Source organism: Chlorocebus sabaeus, chromosome 7, assembly GCF_047675955.1.
Source record: "Chlorocebus sabaeus isolate Y175 chromosome 7, mChlSab1.0.hap1, whole genome shotgun sequence".
In the NCBI taxonomy this organism is placed as follows: Eukaryota; Metazoa; Chordata; class Mammalia; order Primates; family Cercopithecidae; genus Chlorocebus; species Chlorocebus sabaeus.
Window position 1 is genome coordinate 30728226 of NC_132910.1, and position 24804 is coordinate 30753029.

Below are 24804 nucleotides of genomic sequence, written 5' to 3' on the forward strand. Positions count from 1 at the left end.
AAGATGAATTAGAACTTGTTGTGATTGTCTCACAAGAGTGATAACCTATTATGACACATGAAATTTTGTAGGTTATATAATAGAAGAATTTGCACTTTTGGGTTTTATTTTGCAGACAAGATGTCTGTTAATATCCCACTGTTCAATTGCTCCAACTTTATTATCTAATATTGATTTTTTCAACTACGATATGCTTATACTCAGTGATTCTTTAATAAAATAACAAAGTGTTTACTAGGGAAATGTGCTACATTTTGAATGAAGAAAATTCAGAGAAAAATAAGTACCGATAAATAAACAAATTATATAATCAACTTTAGTCTGTTCAATGACTGGCCATAGTTTGAGTAATTTTATTGACCCGTTAATTTTAAATCAAGAAAGACTTAACAGAAGATTTATTCAGTGATAGGTACAATTTTTCAAAACATCGTGTTTACAATGGGTAAAATATGGTACCTTCAGAATTCTAGGCTTAGATTTATTTTTTTACTGTATCTTATGCATGACTTAAAATACTGCCAACTTGCTAACAGGTACTCAGTTCTAGAATGTGACAGCACAGTGGGTAGACACCTAAGTAGAATTTAAGATTTACTATTGATGGGCTAAGCAGTATTAATATTATTATTTTATTATTATTGTAATTTTTAGAGACTTGGTCTTGTTCTATTGCCCAGACCGGCATGCAGTGGCACTACCATAGCTCACTGCAGCCTCAAACTCTTGGTTCTAGTGATTCTCCTGCCTCAGCCTTCTGAGCAGCTGGGACTATAGCCATGCATCACTATACCTGGCTAATTTTTATATTTTTGTAGAGATGGGGTCTCAGTGTGCTGCACAGGCTGGTTTCAAACTCCTGGCTTCAAATGATGCTCCTGCCTTGGCCTCCCAAAGCACCGTGAATACAGACATGAGCCACAGTGGCAGGCCATATTATTTTGTAAATGTTTTAATTAAAAGTTTCTTTAGAGACATTTTAGAATTTTAGGTGTTAATTCTGTTGAAGAAATAATATAAAGGCTTTAAACATTAGGGAGCTATTCATTTTTTACCCAGTCATCACATTTTGTTTTCTTTTTCATTGAACATCTATTCTCTGCCAAACTCTACTGGAAAGAAACACACATAGACACAAAAATAAGAGAGCTTCTAGCTTAAGAAAGCTTGTGGTCTAGTAGACAAAGCAGACAAACACTTAATTAATATGCTATTTATTAACTGCTCCTAGAGGAGCGTACAATGATTTATAGGAACTCCAAGCAGGTAACACAAAATTTAGCCTGGAAAGGAGGTTATATTAGTGGAAGTCTTTTCAGTTGCATATGATAGAATTCCAGCCCTAACTGGCAGCTGAAACTGGATTTATTTGCTCACATAGCTGAACAATTGCCCTGTTTTTATTTGGAATTGAGTACAGAAAATTGCAGATCAATAGGAGTAATATTCCCCATTTTAGTAGACTAGGTCAAGCCTCTCTCATCTCAGTCTCTTTCAGCCCTGTTGAGAAGCAATTTTAGAGCCCAGAAGCAAGGGATGAAAAAGGCCAGGGGCCAGACATTCTTTTAATGATTCTAGGTCTAGGAGGCTGGGCTTGATTGTGTGCTGGCTTGGTTGGTTGGGTCAAGAAATCTATTACAGTGGGAAGTCTCTTGGGGCAGTTCTCAAACGTGGCTGCAGATTAGAATCACTTCTGTAATTCAAAAACTATGCCAAGAAATTACATCAAAATTTCTGGTGATGGGTTCTGGCATGAATATTTAAAAATGTTCTTTAGATGTGGAGAGGAAGAAAAAGGTTACATACCTATAAAGGAAGATGTATAGGTAAGATTGTGTAAAGAATAGTGAGCAAAACAAATGGCACTCTTGTGAATAGAACTCTCATCATCGCCTCTGCTCTAAGGCAAATGTTAGTGTGAATGCTGGAGCAGCCCTACATGACCAAAGGGAAGAGCATGAGAGATGGCATTCCTATGAGACATCTTCAAGAAATAATGTTTATTATTTTCTTTGGTTTTATCCCCAGTCTGATGTGGCCCAGGGGAAATAGCTATCACATTTTTATTTAATACATGTGTTTACCTCTGCTATAAAACTATACATTATTATGGGTAAATTATCTTATTCGTCTTCATATTCCCAATGTCTAGATGACATGATACTTGGTGTATACAGGACCCTCAGTAATGATAACTGGATTAATGAATCTAGTGATGTAGGACCACTGTCTCGAATTTTCCGTATCTGGATTTAAAATCTGTAAACTTTTCTATTTGTAAAAATAGGAGTACTTATCAAAAACATACTTCTATAAATATTTCTTCTTTAAGAGGTAGCAACTCAGAAGCAAGTTATAACTCAAGATTGATCCAGAAGATCTCTGGGAATAAAAAGAATAAAACTCATGTCTATGCTTATTCATTAAGAAAAAACCTCCAGCTCAATGAATTTTCTGTTGCATTTTAAAAAATTGGCCCTGCGATTATACCCTAGAGAAGAATAAACAGGAATTATGTCTTCTTACATAGTTTGTATATTCTGTTTAACCTTGTGTAGTTATATCAAGTAAAATGTATGAGATATAAACTATTGAAAACATCCATGACAAATAAAAATTTCTGAAATATCAGCCAATTAGGAAAGGTCAAGTTTAAAATGCCATATTCACTGGACATTTGATGAGTTTTGTTTTCTATTACATAGTATGATCTTTAAAATAGTCATTTTGATAGCAGGTCTAATATCAAGTGCATTTTTTTCCTACTGAGTATTCCACATCCTCTCTGGCAATAAAGGTTCTGGATCCCAGCAAGGGCAATTCTTTTGAGGACACATAAGGCAATTGCTTGTAATGCAGTTTACTTGTCCAAAGAGTTCTTGGCTCTGTAGTATTGACAATAACAGAAATGTATTTGGACATCCCAAACCCAGTCAAATATGACTAGGAAGACAATGAAAGGAACAGATGGATATCTTTACAGAGCAACAATTTCAGAGCCACACTTGGGGTCATGCCCATTTTTTTCTTTTTCCAGGAAATGTGAGAAAGGGAACAGATAAGGATCAGGGAGAAGGGCGTAAAGCTCTCTGTGGTGAAAAAATCTCTCTTTACATTCTTGAAGATTCTGAAAACTAAAATGCATATTATTTCAGGGTTACTATGAAAAGAATACTAAAATTTGAAACTAATGCTTTATGGATAATGTACCACGTTTAAAGACAAACTAGCTTTAGAGCATATATTTTAGCACATAAAGTCAAGTTCTTTATTATTAGCGTGTATTTTCCTAGAAGACAAGAATAATTGAACTAAGATAAATCCTGTGTGTTAAGACTTCTTTTGAAGCATTCTAATGAGAACTCTGCTATGAGTCCTTCAATCTCTCCCTTTTTTTTGTTCTCCTATTGTTCGTAATTAACTATACTTTCATTTCAATGCAATTAAACTAGTACACTTGTATAACGTGAGACTGATGAGGGAATTTCACTTGGACTGTAGAAAGTTTTCAGGGTAGCAAATATTACCATCTTTCTTAGGGAGAATATTATTTTAAAATGCCTATTGAAAAAAAATCACCTCTGGACTTTATTATTTGGAGAAGAGGACTTTTTTTTTAATAAAAAAACAATAACCAGGGGGATATATGAATTTGGAGAAGGGCTAACAACATATTTAGAAATTGTTAGCATAATGATAATTTTAAGTTATTTGTTACATGAAAGGCATGATCCATGAGGTGGTATTAGATGTCATTTATATCAGCCCTGGATGGGTCATAACCACAAAAAAGTAAAGTTCTCATGTGGTAAAATATACACAATAGAAAATTTATCATTGTAACCATTTTAAGTGTACAATTCAGTGACATTTAGTACATTCACATTGTCATGCAATCATCACCACTGTCCATCTTCAGAAATTTTTCATCATCCCAAACTGAAACTGCATACTCATTAAAAAATAATTACTCCCTTTCCCTAGCGTCTGATGACATGATTCTACTTTCTGTTTTTAGGAATCTGACTGTTCCAGGCACCTCTTATCAATAGAATCATACAATATTTGTGTTTTTGTGTATGACTTATTTCACTGAGTATATTGTTCTCAAGGCTCATTCATTTTGTAGCAAATGTAAGCATCCTACTCCTTTTAAGGCTGAATAGTATTTCATTGATTGTACGTAGAAGATTTTGTTTATTCATTAATGTTTCCACAAACATTTGTGTTGCTTCCAAATTTTGGCTATTGTGAATAATGTTGCTATGAACATTGATGTACATATATCTTTTTGAACCCATGTTTTCACTTCTTTTGAGTATATAGTTAGAAGTGGAATTGCTGACTCATGGTAATTCTATGTTTACTTTTTGAGGAACTGCCATACTGTCTTCCACAACAACTGCAATATATTACCACTAGCAATGCACAAAGGTCTTAATTTTTCCACATCCTCTCCAACACTTATTTCTGTTTTTTTTTTTTAATTAAATAGCCATCCTAATAGTATCTTTCTGTGATTGTGATTTGCATTTCCCTAATGACTAATGATGTAAAGCATCTTTTCCTGTTTTTACTGGCCATCTGTGTATCTTTTTTAGAGAAATGTCTATTAAAGTCCTTTGCTCAGTTTTTAATTTGGTTGCTTTTTTTTGTTTTTGTTTTTTGTTATTGAGTGGTAGGATTTCTTTATATATTCTGGATATTAATCCCCCACCAGATAAATTATTTGCAACTATTTTTGCCCAATCTGTGCCTTGCCTTTTTACTGCCTCTTGCCTTTTTATCACTTTCCTTCCTTGGAGGCATGAATTGTTGCTTGATCACCCAGATCTGTGATTATTAAGAACACCTGTGGCAACACCAACCAGCGCCCACAAACATCATGCTGATGAGCAAGGACTAGGGAAGAAGATGCTCAAGAAACATCCATGAAAACAACCAGGAGGGCTTTGAGAGAACGTGGAGCTGGAGTTCAGATCTTCCTTTCTGAAAAGCATGGGAAAACCTAGAAGGCTCTGTCTTAACATAAAAAGACCAGGGACTTTCTAGGGATTATAAGGTGAGGGACTGTAACCTTTCCAAGCTGAATCTGGGGACCTGGGGAAAATGATGCTAAAATCCAATGGTGCCAGAGATTAGAAGGGGAAGGAATGGGAATGGAGGAAGAATCATATTACAAATGTTGAGGATAAATTACAGATGGAACAAGATAATCAGTTTACTGTACTTATCAGGCAGGGGATAATAGTGATGCCTGAACTAAAAATGTGAATGAAGGGGAAGGAAGCGAAAAGCAATTTTAAATTCAGTTCCCCCGACATACCTCTTTCCTTAGGAATTAATTGAATGTTGGAGGGAAACCCCTCGGTGATTATTACTGCATTTACAAATATCTCCAAATATGAGCTTGGAGAAAACTGTTTTTATTCTTAAAAATTGAAATCTTCAAGGAAAATTGGCAGTGTCATATAGAAGAAAGCTCCCCTGGGTTCTACTTCCTGCATTATCAGGCACAGACTAGTCCTTGGACCTGGAACTGTAACTTCCTCTGCAACACAGTTTCTAAATCTTTAAGATATGGGGTCTGACATCTATGATTTCTAATTTCCAGCTAAAATTCATGAGGTATATGCTATAGTTTCAACATTTGTTTCCTGCAAAACTGATGTTGACATTTAATTGCCATTATAACAGCCTTAAGAGGTAGGACCTGGGAGAGGTGATTAGGCCATGAGGGCTCCACCCTGATGAGTGGGACTCGTGCTGTTATAAAAGGGCAAGTTAGTCCCCTCTCTTGTTCCGTCTTACCTTCTGCCTTCCTCCATGCAACGTCACAGCAAGAAGGCCCTCACAAGATGCTGGCCCCTTGATCTACGATTTCCCTTTATCCTGAACTGTGAACCAATATATTTCTGTTTATTACAAATTACTCAGTGTCAGGTATTCTGTTATAGGAGCAAAATGAACTACGACGGGATATGTTTTAAATGTAAAAGTTTCTCTTTCTAAATTGTAGGTTAACTTATAACAGTCTTTGATATCTGGAAAATGAAAAGTAAACATCTGCAGTTCTCCAGTAGCAGCTATATGTTACATGACAAAAATGAGCCACTGTGAGATGTTATAAAAATATTTTGTTTTTGTCCTTGTTCCTCTTATTTGGGCATTGCATGATTCTCATAATACATGTTGGGCCTGGTATAAGAAAGTGAAACTGTAGTGAACTCACAAAAACAAATGAGAGAAGAACACAAATGCAAAGTATTGGACATTGACAAGAGCTGAAGGGTAGAAGCTGTGAAGGGATGAATGAAAGACAGACAAATGATTGTCCAAGTACTTATTGAGGCAAACATTTGGTAGATAATTTGTTTTTGATACAACTGTAATGAATGTCATTCTTCTCTATGGAACAGCACGCCAAATCTTTAGCACATCGCTGCTTGGTGCCCAGTGGGCAGCAAATGTCCCATTGCCAATGCCACTTTTTAGCGCATGTTCATCTGCAGGATATTAAACAGATTGCCATCCTTTTGATGTTTGTGAATACGAGTAGTAAATACCATATGATACCACTCAATGAATTTGTTTCAGAAAAAAAGAAAAAGAAAAAGAAGAGAATGAAGAAGGGAAAAGAAGGAGACAAAGAGGAGAAGAAGGAAATTTCCTTCTCTCTTTGATAGGAAGGGATGAACTGGTAAATCTGAAAGGAAACAAATGTTATGGAAGTTAGTAACAAGCTTTGTATCTAGAAAAGAATGATACACCTGCCAGTCCACTTGTCAACTGAAAGGATTCCCCAGATAATCTGTAAATGTTTTTTTTCAGGAGTGAAAGTCATGAGTGAACAGAGAATTATTTCATTATTTCAGAATCTTCCAGAATGTGTCCGGCTTAATGGGCCATAGAATTTGTATGTGTGTATGAGTAAGTAAATGTGCCCCAAATTATTCATTGGTCAAGACATTACCTAAGTTTCATAAGAAGTCTAATTATTATTACCTTTACTTTCATCTTTTAGAAAGTATGAGGTGTAGGTAGATGTAGTCCAAGAAAAGCACTATCAATTGGGTGAAAATAGAGGAACATTAAAAATCGAAAAACTTCTTTTCTAATCTTTGTTTCAACGTGTTTTAATGACATTTAGTAAGTGACTTAAAATTTTCACCTACTTCGTTGTATTAGATGATGTTGGATTAGATTGTCTCTCTTTTTTTTTTTTTTTTTTGAGACAGAGTCTTTCTCTGCTGCCCAGGAGTGCAGTGGCATGATCTCGGCTCACTGAAAGCTCCACCTCCTGGGTTCACGCCATTCTCCTGCCTCAGCCTCCCGAGTAGGTGGGACTACAGGCGCCCACCACCACGCCTGGGTATTTTTTTATTTTGTTTTTTCAGTAGAGATGGGGTTTCACCATTTTAGCCAGGATGGTCTCGATCTCCTGACCTTGTGATCCGCCCGCCTCGGCCTCCCAAAGTGCTAGGATTACAGGCGTGAGCCATCGCTCTTGAACCTTACCTAACTCCAACCTCTTCTGGCACATGAATGTAGTCTTGGAGTTTTCTTCGAGAACACTGTATTTCTGAGAATACTAAACTCTATGGAACTAATCATATTCCCCAGATGAATCATCTCCTAAATACTAATGCTATAACTTTTTGGATTGTGAAGATGATTTTCTTGTTATTTCCCTTAATGTTGTTAATTGTAAAACTGAGCTAACGGTAAATATCCATGACCTATTTGAAAGAGAATGTGGAAGAAGTGATCAGTTGATTCAGTGAAGTGAGGCCAAACTCTTTCTCAGAGGAGAGAGACAGCAGAGAGAGACAGGAGGGAGAGAGCAGAGAGAGAGAGAGAGACAGAGAGAGAGACACACACAGAGAGACAGAGAGAGAGACAGAGAGAGAGAGAGAGAGAGAGAGAGAGAGAGAACACCTAATTAAAGTTTCCTTCCCAGGGTGTCTATTCACGCCCTGCTCTGGTCACATTGCTGAGGCCACACAAAGGTGGAAGCAGGGAGGTGCAATTAAGCATATTGTCTACTTCTGTTTAGAGAAAAATCTAAACAAAATAAAGTTACCATTATTTACAGTTACTAGAACATTTTTGTCCTGGTTTTGCTCAACTCTCTTTCAAAGCTACTGGTATAGCCAGTATAGTGTTTCCTTACTATTTTTTGGCGTTATATTTTCCAAACTTTACTTTCCTATGACACTTGAAGAACATATTCTAATAACTGAATATAAGAAAGATTTGTTGTTTTTTAAACAGTAAACTGAATTTCATATATAGTTTAATATGAAATTAACAATACAGTCTTACCACTGTAAGACTGTATTTTTCTGGTTTTTTTCCCACCAAAGGTCAAGGCCTTCTCATTTCTCTTGTTTTCTTTTCTGAAATAAATCGTTTTGTTGATGGCTGATATGATAATGAAGTATAATGTATGCTAAACACATAGAGAACAAGGATCACATGCAATTTCTCCAAGGCTCAAATAAATTGAGCTTTAAAGGTTGTTGATGGAAACGATGGGGGCTATTTAAATATTAAGTTTATTAAGTTTATTCATTTTGTATTGATTGAAACAATCAGAATATAGACAGACTATAGAGCTGTCATTTCATTGGGAGGTTAAAGTAGGTGACTTGCTGAGATGGTATTGTATTTATTCTAGACTTTGCTGGAAGATTACCCTAGGGGATCTTATTAGTTCACAGGATTTAAAAAGAGGCATGAAAGCAAATTTTCCATATACAGCAGTCATACAGTTGGTATATAATTTCCCACCAAAATGAGGATTGTATAATGTAACATTTAGACTCATGCATTGAGAACGAGGGTTTACTATGATTGAAACAATAGGTTCCTTGGTAGATTATGAATATTAATATCAAAATGGTAATATAAGCACCAGAAATCATGCACAAACAGATAGTAATTCAGATTCTGAGTAGGGTGGGGAGGGGGAGATGCTTATCTCTCTCAGTGCAGTGTATATAGTTTCCATTCCCAGAACTCGGTTAGAAATGATCTAGCTGTTTAGTGCTGCTTCTACATTGATATCACATGAGGTGTTTCTAATTAGATTCAATAATACATCTGACTTCTCTTCAGATACCTTAACATTTCTTTCCCTTCCTCACCTAGTTTCTCTTTTCTTCTTCTCCTCTCTCTCTCTTTCTCTTCCTGTCCCCCACTTTTTCTCTCTCTGACTCTTCTTTCTTACTGGCCTCCTCCCCTCCCAGCCACAACTTAAATTTATAAAATGGCTTCTTGGAAAATAGCATCGGAATTAGATGCTTTTGTTTCTCCTGGTTAGTGTTCCAGTTCATGCTCTCTCACTTGCACATATGCCTGACATTAAATGATGACCTGCTGTTTCATAACATGCATGCAGTGAGACCCCATCATCATAATTTCACCATGTAGTTCTGCTTAGTGGCAATATAGAGAAATTATTAATTAGATAATTTTATAATAAAATATACAGAAGCTCCTTTATAGCCTTGGGGTAAAGTATTATAATTTACCAATATCCTATGAGTTAAGAAAATGAGACTTTTAAAGGTAAAGATACCTAAAAAAGGTAAGCTGATAAGCACAGGAAAGTGCATATGGAAGGAGTGAGAGTGAGATGTTGAGTTTGAGGACTTTTATTTCTGATTTTCTTATGATATCTTTGTTTGTAACTCTTCATAAGGTCATTTGGAATAGGTCCCAGATGGAAAATTATGACCAGATAAATGAAATGAGAAATTAATTTGTTTTAAATGATACTAGACATTATCATGTACTTCTCCAGCCTAATCACACAAATGACTTCAAATAGAGCTCACAGACCTGCTAGAGAGGAACTGGTACACCCCATGCTAGCTCACTGCAGACTCAGTGAGGATACATCAGTATGCATAATAAAGAGCAGAGATTAAGCTACTTGAATAAACTTTGGCTATATTCTTTCAGAGTCTGGATATAATTTTCTCCTTTAAAAAATAGTTTTACTGAGGTATTATTGACTGCAAATATTTAAAGTGTTTGATTTGATTAATTTTGACATAAGTATTTATCCTCCAAACCACCACAATAAATTACTATAATAAATATATTTATCACCGCCCACATTTTGTTTGTGCCCATTTAAAATCACGCCTCCTAAGCCTTTCTGCCAATTTCTCATCACCCTTCTCCCAGTTCCCAGGCAGCCACTGATCTGCTGACACTGTACAATACTTTGAATTTTCTAGAATCTTCTAAGGATAGGATCATACTACACGCTTTTCTTCTGGCTTATTTCCTTTAATTATTTTGAAATTCAACTATGTTACAGTTTTTATCAATAGTTCATTCTTTTTATTGCTAAATAGTATCCCATTGTCTGGATATATCATAGTTTGTTTATCTTTTCACCTGCTGATGGCCATTTGAGTTGTATACAGCTTTTGGCCATAACAAGTCCTGTGAACAAGTATTTGTATGGACATATGTTCTCATTCTCTTGGGTAAATACCTAGGATCATATGTACATTTAATTTTTGAAGAAATTCTCAAACTGTTTTCCAAAATACTTATACTATTTTACATTTTCACAAGAAACATATGAAAGGCAAGTTCTTCTACATCTTTACTAGCATTTGGTAGAGTCACTCTTTTTTTGTTTGTTTTGTTTTTTAGGCATTCTGGTTACCGTGTAGTTTCTATCTCATGTAGTTTTTCTTTTTTAGTTTGTTAATCTGGTGAAGTACATTGATTTTTCTAATTACAGTGACTCGTTATCCTATTGTTACATTCCCTCAACTTGGTCATGATGTATTATTCTTTTCAAATATTGATAAACTAATTTTGCTAAAATTTTGTTTAGAATTTTTGTATCCATGTTTATGATAGATAGTGGTTCACAGTTGTTTTCTCTTGTAACATCTTCTTTTCGTGGTGTTGGAACCAGGATAATGCTATAAACCTGGCCTCATAGAATGAGTTCCCTTCTTTACAGTCTTCTGGAAAAATTTGTGTAGAATGGACATTATGTCTTCCTTATAAGTGTGAAAGAAGCCACTTGAGCTTGAGGTTTTCTTTGTAAGAGGGGCTTTCAGCTAGAAATTTAATATTTTTAAGAGATATAGAGCCATTCTGGTTACCTTATAAGTACCGCGCGCTAACCGATTGCACCACTGGAGCCACATCCATTCTGGTTATCTATATTTTCCTGAGTTTAAGAAGTTTGCATTTTCCAATGAATTTGTTCATCTTATCCAAGTCATCAAATTTACTGGCATAGGGTTTTCATAATATTTCTATATTCTCATTTTACTATGCTTAATATCCTACAGGACCTGTAGTAGTAACGTCATTCTCATTCCTGATATTGATAATTTTTGTCTTCTCTCCTTTGATTTTTAGTAGCGGAGTCTAAAAGTTTATCATATTCACACTCTGAAAGAACGAAGTTTTGGTTATATCAATTTTTCCATCTTGTGATTGTTTTCTATTTTCTATATCTGTTTTGTATCTTCTTTAGAATTAATTGATTACTACTGCTCTCATCTTTACTATTTCTTTAATTCTTCTATTTAGCTTGGGCTTAATTTATTACTCTGTTTTTAGTTTCTTAAGGTAGAAGCAGAGGTTAGTGATTTAAGACCTTTTCTCCCTTCTAATACAGGCATTTACTTCTATAAATTTCTTCTTAAGTACTGCTTTAATAATCTCTCATAAATTTTAATATGTTGTGCTTTCATTTCTACTCAGTTCCAGATACTTTCTATTTTCCCTCTTTACCTCTTTAATTATCAATTATTTTAAAGTTTTTCATTTAGTTTTCAAATGTTTGGGGACTTTTCTAAAGATTTTTCTAGTGTCGATTTTTAATTCTAATGTGCTCAGACACCATACTTTGTTACAAATCTTTTTTAATTTTTTGAGGCTTGCTTTTTGGCTCTATATGGTCTATTTTGGTAAATGTTCACTGTGCACTTGAAAAGAATATGTATTCTCCTATTGTTGGGTGGCATTTTCCATAGATGTCAATGAAGTCAAGTTGTTTGATAGTATTGTTGAAATCCATATCTTAGTAAATTCTTAACTACTTTTTCTATCAAATATTGAAGAAGAGGTATTGAAATATCTTCCTGTAATTGCACAATTTTTTATTTTTTCTTTCAGTTCTATAAGATTTTATGTATTTTGAAGCTCCATCATGAGATGCATAAATATTTAGAATTGTTATGTCCTCTTGAATTTACCCCATTATCACCGCAAATGATCTTATCACTTTCAATGTTCTTTGCTTTGAAATTTACTTTCTGATATTTCTTTTTGATTGTTATTAACATGGTATATCCATTTTCTATCCTTTTACTTTTGACCTATTTTTTCCTTTATGTGTAAAGTACGTTTCTTGGAGGTAGTGTATATTTTGGTCTTGCTTTTTAAATCTAACAAGTTTCCTTTTTAATTGGGATAATCAAATCATTTGCATTTAATGTGCTTGTTGGTATGATTAGGGTTAAATATATTTTCCTACCTTTTCTTTGTTCCTCATCTGTTTTGTATCTTATTTAGAATTAAATATTTTCATAGTACTAATGTATATTTTTAATTATAACATTTTGTTTTGTTATTTCAGGATTTATAGTATATATCTTTCATTATCACTATAACTTCAAGTGATATATCATTTCCCACACAGTATATGAGTCTCAAACTACTACACCTTCATTTATCCCCTTCTTTGCTATTGTTTTCTCTTAGACATGCTGTAATTTCATGCTATATTATTATTTTTATTTGAACAGTCACTTGTTTTTTCCTACTTGAAAGCAATATTTGCTGAAATATTCCAGTGTTTTTTTCCCAGCATATATCCAGCTAATATATTAAAAGGGTTAATTATAAGAAATATTGGTGTAATCATAACATACTTTTTGTAGCATCATAAAACATACATACATAAAACATGTAGCCTTTGTTGGTTTCTCCTGATAAATAATATGTATACACATTGCCCCAAAATGTATATAGCTGTTTACCTTAAAGTATTTAGTACCATCCATGTTATAATCTACTGACTACAATGTACTTTTAACTTATAAATGAGCTACTCTATATGATACAGACATGATATAAAAAAGGGAAATAGTGTCCCTGTCCCTCTAGGATTCACACAATAATTCAGTAAAATGGTAATTAGTGAGACCATGTAAATTGTCTGACAAATTTCAATCTGAAAAATATTTTTCAGGAAAATATCTAAGCTATGAAAATACTACATTTCTATTGTAGGAATTTAGCAAATATTTCCCTTAAACATTCAGTGAAGATGTAGTTTCTCTAATATGTAGAAAGGAGGATTTGTAGCCTATTAAAAACAAGAATAACAATGACAAAAAGTCCCTTAATTTTAGCAGATTAATTACAGCTCTTAATCAAGTGTGTGTAACACAAAGAACCAAATCTGGGTCCATAAGTGTTAGAGGATAGTTGATAAAAAGATTCCATGAATACAATCTTAATAGCCTATATTTTAGAAAGAATGGGGCAGAATGTTATGGCAATCGAGGGGGTCAGCCTTCAAGATGGCTGGCCCAACCCTGTCGATGTTAAAAAACACACCCAATATTTCTACAGTGCTCTTCTAACATATTTTCTTTATTTCAGGTCACAAGTCCAGGGTTTTCATGGGTCATGTAGCAAGTGGCTTATAAACAAAATCAGAGTCTATAATAGTGTCATTATATTAAGAGGCAGAACTGCTGTATGCTTTCATTACGTAAAATGTTTACACCTTGGGACTCCATGGCTGGTATTATTACGGCATACCCGAGATATATCTTGCTCCAATTAGCATTACCATGCTACTCACTATAAAAAATCCCAAAGGCATACTAGAGAAGATAGAAGGATCACCACTTTCAGGAGACTGACTGGTAACCCAACCCATTGACTTCATTACAGCTTTCTTCCATGTGGCATAACGAATTTCACTTTCTGTGGCCTGGATCTGTGGTTCAAATCGTTCCATCCTGAGAACCGACAAAGCCTGGGGTTCAAGGCTCCAAATGCTTACTCCCTCTGCAGCTCCTGCTGCCATGGCAGCTCCTAGTGCAGTTGTTTCAGGCATAAAGGGTTTTATTACTGGAATATGCAGAATATCTGCTTGTAGTTGCATAAGAACTTTGTTGTTGGTCATTCCTCCATCTACCTGCAAATGACGAAGTGGAGTTCCACAGTCACGGTTCATGGCTTCCAAAATCTCTCGGGTTTGGAAACAAACAGCTTCTAATGCAGCAAAAGCAATATGACATTTATTGGTAAACTGAGTAAGACCACAGAGTATTCCTCTTGCACTGGGTTCCCAATAAGGTGCATATAACCCTGAAAAGGCTGGGACAAAGTAACAGCCATAAGAAGTTCCTACTTCTTTAGCAAGTTTTTCAATGTCTCCTGAGGTCTCTATAATTCCAAGATTGTCTCTTAGCCAACGAATAACAGCACCCGCTATAGCAACAGAACCTTCCAGTGCATAATATGCTGGCTTCTCTTTGCCTAATTTGTAAGCTACTGTGGTCAGAAGGCCATGTTCAGAAAACACACATTTACGACCTGTATTACATAGTAAGAAGCAACCTGTTCCATAGGTGTTTTTGGCTTGTCCTTCCTGGAAGCACATTTGTCCTACTAATGCAGCACACTGGTCCCCCAAACACCCAGATATTGGCACACCTTCCAGGGCCCCAGTTTTAATTAGGCCATAGATCTCAGAAGAACTGAAGACATTTGGAAGAAGGTCCATTGGAATTTCAAAAAAGTCACAGAGCTCTTTATCCCATTCCAAAGAATGGATATTAAAAAGCATTGTCCTGCTTGCATTTGTTACATCTGTACAATGCACACCTCCATTAACTCCTCCTGTCAAACTCCAGATAAGCCATGAATCAATGGTACCAAAAAGAGCTCTACCTTCTTCAACTGCCTTTTGGACATGTCTCACATTGTCAAGCATCCAACGAAGTTTTACTGCACTGAAGTAAGTGCTAAGTGGAAGGCCTGTCTTAGACTTGACGAAATTACTATTTCCTGGAATTTTTTTACTAAGATCCTCAACAGTAGTCTGGGTTCTTAGATCAAGCCACACCACAGCGTTGTAGAGAGGCTCTCCAGTTAACTTGTCCCAGATTACAGTAGTTTCCCTCTGATTGCTGATACCAACAGCTTTTATGTTGGATATATCAATATTCATTTCATCAAGTTTCTCACACGTTCTCGCTATACACTCATAGACAGACTGAAGAATTTCCTTAGGGTCTTGTTCCACCCATCCTTCTTTTGGGAACTCTTGTGTTAATTCCACTTTATGATGACTAAGTAGTTCCGCTGTTTTTGAACTGAAAACCAGAAAGCGAGTGGAGTTGGTGCCCTGGACCACCGCTCCCACCAACGGCCCCACAGCTGCTGTCTTCGGGTCTGCCATGACACCAGTAGGTCGGCTCAGCACTCTGGGACCGTTTCCCAGACGACGGTGGTGTTGGGGGCAGGGAGCGCAGCCAGTCAGGAACGCAAGGCGCAGGCGCAAGGCAACCTTTGCCCTTTCTCTGGCGCGGCGCCTTCTCACCCCACCGCTCCAGCGCAGGCCTCACACCCAGCCACTCAGTTGTCTTCTAAGATTCAAGTGTTTTTTTTTTTGTTTGTTTGTTTTTTAATCGTATATTTATCCATGTAATTACAGTCACCAGTGTCCATTCTTTTGTGTGGATCTATATCTATACGTTATCATTTTCCTTTTTAGTAGTGCAGGTCTGTTGGAGATGAATTCTTCCAAATTTGAACATCTGAAATATATTTCATAGTAATATTCAAAGGTATTTTCTCTGGGTATAGAATTCTATTTGACATATTTTTTCTTTTTAAGTTTCAGGACCTCGGAGCTGTTGCTCTACCATCTTCTACTCTTGCTGTTTCAGTTGGGAACTTTGCTGTTATTTTTAATATGTCTATTTTTCTCTATCTTTAGAGTTTTTCTCTTTGTCAGTGATTTTGCTCAGTTTTATCATAAAGTGTCTAGGAATAGTTTTCTTATTTTCTTTGCTTGGGGTTTACTGAGCTACTTGAATCTGTAGGTTTAGAGATTTCATCGACTTTGGAAAGCTTTGGGCCTATTATTTCTTCAAATGTGTTTGATTCTGTCTCTTCTGTCCCTTAGGGACTCCACTCATTGTAATTACCTTTTCTCCTTGTGCTTGATTTCAGATAGTTTCTGTTGCTATCTCTTCAATTTCGCTAATCTTTTCTTCTCCAATGTCTGCTCTGCTATTAATTCATCCAGTAAATTTTTCACCTCACATATTGTAGTGTTCATCGCTAGAAGCTCAGTTAGGGTTTTTTAATATCTACTTAACTTTCTGAGCACATGGAATACAGTTAGAATAACTTTTAATTTCATTTTCTGCAATTCTAACCTCTGTGTCAGTTCTGGTTCAATTTTGATTAATTGCTTATCTCCTTATTATGGCTTGTATTTCCTGTTTCTTTGCATGCCTGATGAGTTTTAATTAGATGCCAAACATTGTGAATTTTACCTGACTGGGTGCTTGATATTTTTGTAGTCCTATAAATGGTCTTGATTTTTGTTTTGGGATACAGATAAATTACTTGGAAACAGTTCAATTCTTTTGCGTCTGCTTTTAAGATTTCTTAGATGGCGCAAGGACAGTATTCAGTCTGGGGCTAATTATTCCTCTTTACTGTAAAGATATCTTTCTATGTATGCTACCCAACACCCCTGACAAATAAGACTGTTTGGAACAGTAATTCCTCCCAGCCCTGAGTGACCACTGGATACTGTTATCTCTAGTCTTTCCAGCTGCATCTTTCGTTAGCCTCAGTAGTTTTCTCATACACATGCACTGATCAATACCCAACTAAGTACTCGCTGGGGACCCTCTAAAGCTCTCTGGAGTTCTCTCTCTGTGCAACTCTTTTTTCTCCAGTGCTATGCCTGGCAGAGTCTAGCTTCTTTGGTTTCTCTAGGCTCTCAGCTTAATCTCCTTGCCATAGGTTTCTACTGAGTTTCAACTGGGTTCCCTGTCTCTGTGCTGTGGCTTCAAAACTCTCTCAAGAAACTAAGCTGGGGAAATCATAGTAGTCATGTCATTTGTTTCTCACCTCTTAGAAATTACTGCCTTTCATGACACTGCACTCCAACCTGGGCCACAGAGCAAGACTCCATTCCAAAAAAAAAAAGAAAAAATTTATGAAACACCTTTAAGAAACTGGCTGAGGAAATCTAAGATAAATACCAACAATCCTTTAGGAATCTGAAGAAGCCCCTTCATAATGGGGATAATGGCACCAAAAATATCACTAAGTAGTCAGTAAAGATGAAACAAAAAATGAATGATGGAGAGCCAAAAGAAACTACAGGTGGAGATGTATTATCAATTTGGGTGATTCTTTTAAAATGAGAACATGATGGCCTGCATATAATATTCACAGTACATATCCATAAGGACTAAACTGTAATAACCACATAAAGCAATAGTTCTCTGATAAAGACTCTTGAAGTCCCCAAGATCCTGTCTTTTCTAACTACATATTTTTGTGAAGCAAAATTTCTTCACACACTTCAACCCAAACAAATCGCAACAGATGAATGAAGAAGCAGACATGAGAACCCAGTGATCTTCAAGTAAACATTTTAAAGACATTTTCAGAAATGTAAAACAATGCTACTCTTCTCATAAATTTATTTGTTTTGGATAATAGGTTTTTTTTCGTTAAAATATTATTTGTATGAGCTAAAAAAAATTTTAAAAAAGTAAAAAAAAGAAATTACTGCCTTTCATTCCCTGATATCCAACATTTTGTGAACTGTTGCTGTATATTTTGCACATTATGTGAACTATTTCATCTATTTTTTTCCATTTTTGATTGTTTTAGATGAAAAGGTAAATCCAAATCCTTTTTACTACATCTTGGACAGAGTGGAATTCCACTAAATGGAAACTTAAATTTTCAGATTAACTGTAAAGTTGGTGAATAAAGATTTATTTAATCACTAATTAAAATATATTGAATATGCAGCCAATGAATGGCAATTTTCTGTATTAGGGCATAGGCTACATTTCTGAATTAGCTCAAGGATGAGGCCCATTTGTCTTTAGTAAAAACAAATAGAACAAGATAGAAAATAACATAAAAATTAACTGTGATATTATTATTTCACTATTTTAACTGGGTCATGTTTTTTATTTAAGCAAAAACCCTTCAGGAAATAATACGAAGTCTGAGAAAGAAAGAACATCCAGACTTAATTTGCAAAGTAAGGTATAGAAATCATTAAAAACTGGATCAGATTTTCCTGGTCGTGTCTTTGTTTTTAAAATTCTATCAAAGCTTTTCCAAGCAAAATTTTAGAGGCAACATTTACACATGCCAGTTAACCATAATATGTCTACATTTTCATGGAACAAATTTGTATTTACATTGTTTTAACTTTTTTCTCTCCAGGTATTTGGCAAGAGTAAACATTGTGTATATAGATTAATGTACACAATAAAAAAATTTGACCCAAAGCTTCTTTTCTACATCCCTTCTCACCAATATTTACAAACAAATGTTCTAATTCCATTAGTTTATGAGTCTGGGAATACTTTAAGTATTTTGTCTTTAATACAAATACCTTATTTATAAAATCATCAGTTCTGCTTATAAAGAACTGACTTATATAGTAGTTTCACTGATAATAAATTGTAGCCGCTAAATAATCAGATAATAAGTATCTCAATTTAGTTTAGAAAGTTTACCAAATTGAAATAGCTTCCTTAGAGTAATTGGACACTACTGATGGGTTTAACCAAAGCTGATAAGCAGTATTTTAAATAAACAAATGAAAACTAAGGAGCTTAAATGAAGGCCACTATCTTCTTTATTTCAAAAACAAAACAAAACAAAACAAAATCAACAAAATAAAAGTTTTTGATTGTCTATAATAGCTTCTTTATATTCTAATGTAGGATTTAAGCACTTCTGAAATATTTGGTGGCACTACCTTATTTGTGAAGGCATTCAATTTTACAAGCAAATTGTTATTCCATTTGTATTAAATTCCACAAAATCATAAATGCTTTAATGGTGAACATACTGTTCAGAATAGTCGAAACAACAACAACAACAAAAATATATCAGGAGATATTCTTCAAAAAGGCTTTTATTATGGGGTTGTTAGACACTAGAGTTGTTAACATAGTTGACTTTGTATATTATTCATTTACCTTTAAGGCTACTCGTCTAAAGTGCAGCTACTTAGTATTGAAGGTTTTAAATAATGTTCACATTGTAACATTTAAAATTTGCTAATTCAGTCAGTAACATGGTGAATATGTTTTGAGAGTTGCTAGGTATGGATTTCATTATAAGCCTTGATATAGTGGTGCATCAAACATTCTTACTGCCCTTATTATAACCTTTAAGAACAGTACCAGCTAAATGTACTTATCTTAATGACATAGTTTCCTGTGGATGTTTTAGAGAGCCATTTGTTTAATTATTTTTTTCCTGTTAAGCACACTAAATTGTAAGTTCAATGAAGTCAGGGACCTTGGTTATTTTATTCAATCCTGTATTTTCAGCACTTACACCCAAAGCAGGAACTCAAAAAGTATTTGCTGAATGGATTAATGAGCACCACTAAATATGGCTCTCACTTTATTAAGCAATCATCATAAAGTCAAGATAAATTTAATTTTGCTTGCTGGATAGGCTATTGGTTATTTATTTTTCTTTTTCCTTTTTCCTTTTTTCTTTTCTTTTCTTTTTCTTTTTTTATTTTTTTTGAGACAGCTCTGTCACCCAGGCTGGAGTGCAGTGGCACAATCTCAGCTCATTGCAACTTCCACCTCCAGGATTCAAGCAGTTCTCCTGCCTTAGCCTCTGGAGTAGCTAGGATTATAGGGGCCTGCCACCATGCCTGGCTACTTTTTGTATTTTAAGTAGAGACAGGGTTTCACCATGTTGGCCAGACTCGTTTTGAACTCCTGACCTTAAGTGATCTGCCCGCCTCAGCCTCCCAAAGTGCTGGGATTATAGGCATGAGTCACTGCACCAGGCCTCATTTTCAATCTGATATAATAAGATGGATTGATGAAGAGATAGAGGATTGGAAAGATAGAAAGATATGATAAAAGTAGTATAATAAAATGATAATTATATAATATATGTGTAGACACGATGTTGATAAAAGTTTTTTCAACTTTCCATATGTTTTCAAATTTTCATAATAAAATATTAGGAAAGTGTGATGTAAATAAAAGCTAATCAAGCTGCAAAACAGTGCAAAGAGACCTATTTCATACAGGCTCTTTTATTTGGAGGGACAGTTGAGTGAATGGAATAAAATGTCACTATTATGTTTACATCAATTTGAGAGACTCTGTGGCAGAATAATCTAGTTATAGTTGTTCATTCCAAGAAAATCATTAATTATGCATGATTTTTATTAAGATAGTTATACTTTTATTGTAAGCATTTTCTTCTGCTTTTTATAAACTTTTTAAATTCTAGGAAACAGCTGCCTGTTTAATGCCTTGGCTCTTAGAAAGAAATTGCAGACATCTAAGAATGCTGCTACTCTTTTCAATCTCAAGAGTGGAATCAGTGGAAAGTTTAGATTTCACCAAATTTGGGCTTATCTTAGTGTTGAATTTGAGAGCATGTAACCTGATGGTAAGAGCATTCATTTATATAGTTTGTGGCTAGCAAATTTGACTTTTTTAAACCGTGTCATAACCAATGCATCATCACAGTTGGTAATCTTCAAAACACTGATGCATTTTTCTACATGCTGTTCCCAAATGTGCTGGACCAGCTGTTGAGAGCCATGCCATCCAATCGCCTGGAAGACCTCTTCTTGGACCACAAATCACCTAACGTACTATCCCTCTTTGTTCTAATGAAGAAAGGAAAAATTAAAGCAAGCTACCGTGGTTTATTACTCATGTTTTCTCTGTTATGCATGGGCCGTGGGAGCCACTGCATTCACATTAGGAGCCCTTGGCATTTTAGGTAAGCATTACATGACAGACAAGCCAATGAGTTTAATATTCACAGATCTGGAAGTGATTTTATGAATATTTGAATCTTGAAATGTTTGATTGATTTTGTGTGTGTGTGTGTGTGTGTTCTTTGTCATTTTCTCAGTGAAAATTGCCCTGACACTGATCTCAATGTTAATGTATTCCTGCTTACATTTGACTTTGGAATATGTTACAGCTAATTATCATTACACAGGATGAAAGATCAGAGCCCTGAGTGAGGTGCTTGGGTTTAGGAACAAAGGGAGACCAATTCAGCATCTTGGCTCTAGGCCCAATAATTGTAATCAAACATCTTGAAACTGATGGGATCTTTGCATTTATTTTTCATTTTTAAATTTTTTTGTTGTTTTCTTCCCTCACTTTTTGAAAGAAGGTGGGAAAAGGGGGCTAAGGGTTTGAAGGGGCTGAAATTTCCCCTTGAACATGATGTCAATATGTTGGCATGTCTCCTTTTATTAAGACGCCATCCAACTGATAACAAGTCCTGCTGTGTTTTACCAACATAAAAAATTAGACTGGAGACCGAGGAGCGGCAGGTGGCTTTTGGCACCAAGAAATAATCACACTTGATGTGGAAAGTAAAGTAAAAGGAGCCATCTGTTCACTGCAGGAGGACGTGAAAAATCACATTAACATATTGTCACTAACATCATGAAATACACAGTTAATAATAAATTTAGTTATCATGGCAAGTTGCATTGGATACTTACTCTGAAAATGCAGAATGTGAAAGATGCTCATTCTTGCCCACCCCTATCTTTTTTTTTTTTTTTTTTGGGAGAGAGAGAGAAAAAAAGCTTTAAACCTTTCCTCAGAATGTGTGTATGTGTGTATGTATATTGGAGATGGAGAGGGGAATGTGTATCATTTTCAAGGCACACTACGGTTTGTTGTTGCTAAGTGAGCAAAATAGACACTCCTGCAGATGGCAGGTGTCATTTGATTCCATCCACTTATTATCTACCGTGTAATTCTATGTCTTCTTACCTGGATGGAGAAGAAGAGATGTAGAAGAACAAAAGATTGTTTTGATCATGTCCCTTGCACGAGACCCAGAGCATGCAGATGCTCTGTGAAAAGCATGGGGGACAGAGTGCTGCCACATACAAGAATCAGTGACTGTGGCCTTTCCTTGAGCATTGAATTTGCCTTTAGTAAAGCGTTCCAGCGGAGTATTTTTCTAGTGGGTTTTCTGTGAAATGCCTGCACATACTTTACAGAACAAGTGTGTTAAGGCAATGTGACGGAAAGGTTTCCTTGCACTTCTTGTGTGTAATGTTTGCATATGTCAACAAAATGAATAAAAAAGCTACAGAGCGTGGAGGTCAAACTGAATTGGGAAAATTGGGGTTATTGTCACTGGGTCATTATTAAAGCCATATTAAACATCTTTTGCTGTCAGAGTTTGTGCTCTCGTTTCTTATAGTCATTCCTTATGATCACTGCAAATTGTGACTCAAACCCACACTATTACTATTATTAATATTAAGATCTCATTCTATTTTATAAAATTACAGTTGTCACATAATAGAATCCTAATTAATAAGTTGACCAGTAGTTATTTCCTGAATATGGTTGTTGGTCTATATCCAGTCATTATCCCATTTGCTTGAGAGAAAAAATGTACATATAACAAATATTTATATATAATCATGAAAACTACATTAGAATGAGAATTAGAATTTTAGTTCCAGCTCTGACTCTAGCTTTATGATCTTTAGCAAGTCAAATCACGTCTCTGACTTTTTTTTTCAATGGTAAAATTTAGGTAACATCTAAAGAAACTCCTCTTCTTCTTAAAACCTAAAGATTTTTTAAAAATATTGTCTAATGAAACTTGATATTTATTTTAAGTTAATGAAAGAAAAATTGTGTTCAAGGAGCAATCAAAATTATCATAACATTTTGATAGTGTTATTTAAGAAATGTTAATAACCCTGAAAGGTAATGTGTAAATTAGGGTTGCCAACTTTCATTCAGATAATGACTAGACAGGTCATGTCATTTTGAGAGAGACCTGCTGTATTGGGAGCAGGATGGGGGTAGGCTTTTCTTCTATTGCATATGCAATATTCTGTCACTAAAGGTGAATATTACCATGAAGTCCAGACCTAGGTATAGACTCTGTCACCTGAGTTACCAATGTGTCTCATTCTAGTCCTAGACAGTTTCCAAAATGTAGTCATGGGTGGAACAGAGACTTCTATTTTGTATTCGTTTCTAAGGAATGATAGAGTTCTGTTCTCTCAGTTAGATGATCTGGACACAATCCACTGTCTACTGATAAACAGCCACATGCTTGTTAATTTGTTCCAGTAGGCTTAAACTATATGCTGACTTACCTTTTGGACATTCCTCCTTCTCCCCTATGTATATATTTTCCAAAGTAACTTCAGCTCATTTTCCCTCCTCTAATAAACCTTTTTGAACCCTTGACTATAGCTAAATCACCTTGCTATAGTTCCCTGTTGAACCTTGTTCTTCTGTTTTCTTACATTTGTTACATTTGAATTAATTGTTCAGAATATAAGCCCCACGAAAGCAGCTCCCTGTCTGTCTTGGCCACCCATTTTAACATCATGCTAGGCATATAGAACCATTTAATAGGTATTACTTATTGATAGACAGCTGGATAGCCCAACCAACTTTCCGGGTTTATCAGGTTTTAGGGAAAACAGAACATATATTTGGCATTTGCATCACCATATAGTCATCCTGAAACTCTCAGGTGATCTTCAAGTGGCTGTTTCAGAGGTCACCATTCCTATTGGAAGCACAAATAAATCTAGACTCCGCTTTAGGGTTCTGATGGAACAATTACTTTTTTAAAGGATATCCTAAAATAGACATCAAAAGAGTTCAGCTTAATGCTGAATATTTTTGAATATTTACTACTTTGTTTCTGATAATTAGGCAGTACTAAAAGAGAAATTTCTAGGGTGACCCTGGAAATTTTCTGAATCCACCAAAACAGGGGGCGGAGCAAGATGGACGAATAGGAACAGCTCCAGTCTCCAACTCCCAGCGCGAGCGACACAGAAGACCGGCGATTTCTGCATTTTCAACTGAGGTACTGGGTTCATCTCACTGGGGAGTGCCAGACGATCGGTGCTGGTCAGCTGCTGCAGCCCGACCAGCGAGAGCTGAAGCAGGGCGAGGCATTGCCTCACCTGGAAAGCACAAGGGGGAAGGGAATCCCTTTTCCTAGCCAGGGGAACTGAGACACACAACACCTGGAAAATCGGGTAACTCCCACCCCAATACTGCGCTTTAAGCAGACAGGCACACCAGGAGATCATATCCCACACCTGGCCGGGAGGGTCCCACACCCACGGAGCCTCCCTCATTGCTAGCACAGCAGTCTGTGATCTACCGGCAAGGCAGCAGCGAGGCTGGGGGAGGGGCGCCCGCCATTGCTGAGGCTTAAGTAGGTAAACAAAGCTGCTGGGAAGCTCGAACTGGGTGGAGCTCACAGCAGCTCAAGGAAACCTGCCTGTCTCTGTAGACTCCACCTCTGGGGACAGGGCACAGTAAATAATAACAAACGCAGCAGCTCTGCAGACGCAAACGACTCTGTCTGACAGCTTTGAAGAGAGCAGTGGATCTCCCAACACGGAGGTTGAGATCTGAGAAGGGACAGACTCCCTGCTCAAGTGGGTCCCTGACCCCTGAGTAGCCTAACTGGGAGACATCCCCCACTAGGGGCAGTCTG

General features: G+C 35.9%; 1 protein-coding gene across 1 annotated transcript; it reads right to left on the minus strand.

Annotated features, from left to right (window-relative positions):
- Positions 1 to 13632: 13632 nt before the first annotated feature.
- Positions 13633 to 15499, minus strand: GK2 (glycerol kinase 2). Its single transcript, XM_007999003.3, has one exon. It carries the CDS (start codon positions 15470 to 15472, stop codon positions 13811 to 13813), a length of 1662 nt encoding a protein of 553 aa, XP_007997194.2. The 5' UTR covers positions 15473 to 15499; the 3' UTR covers positions 13633 to 13810.
- Positions 15500 to 24804: the final 9305 nt, after the last annotated feature.

Excerpts from the sequence above, each read along its gene's own strand:
- GK2 (XM_007999003.3), bottom strand. The coding sequence starts at position 15,472 with ATGGCAGACCCGAAGACAGCAGCTGTGGGGCCGTTGGTGGGAGCGGTG.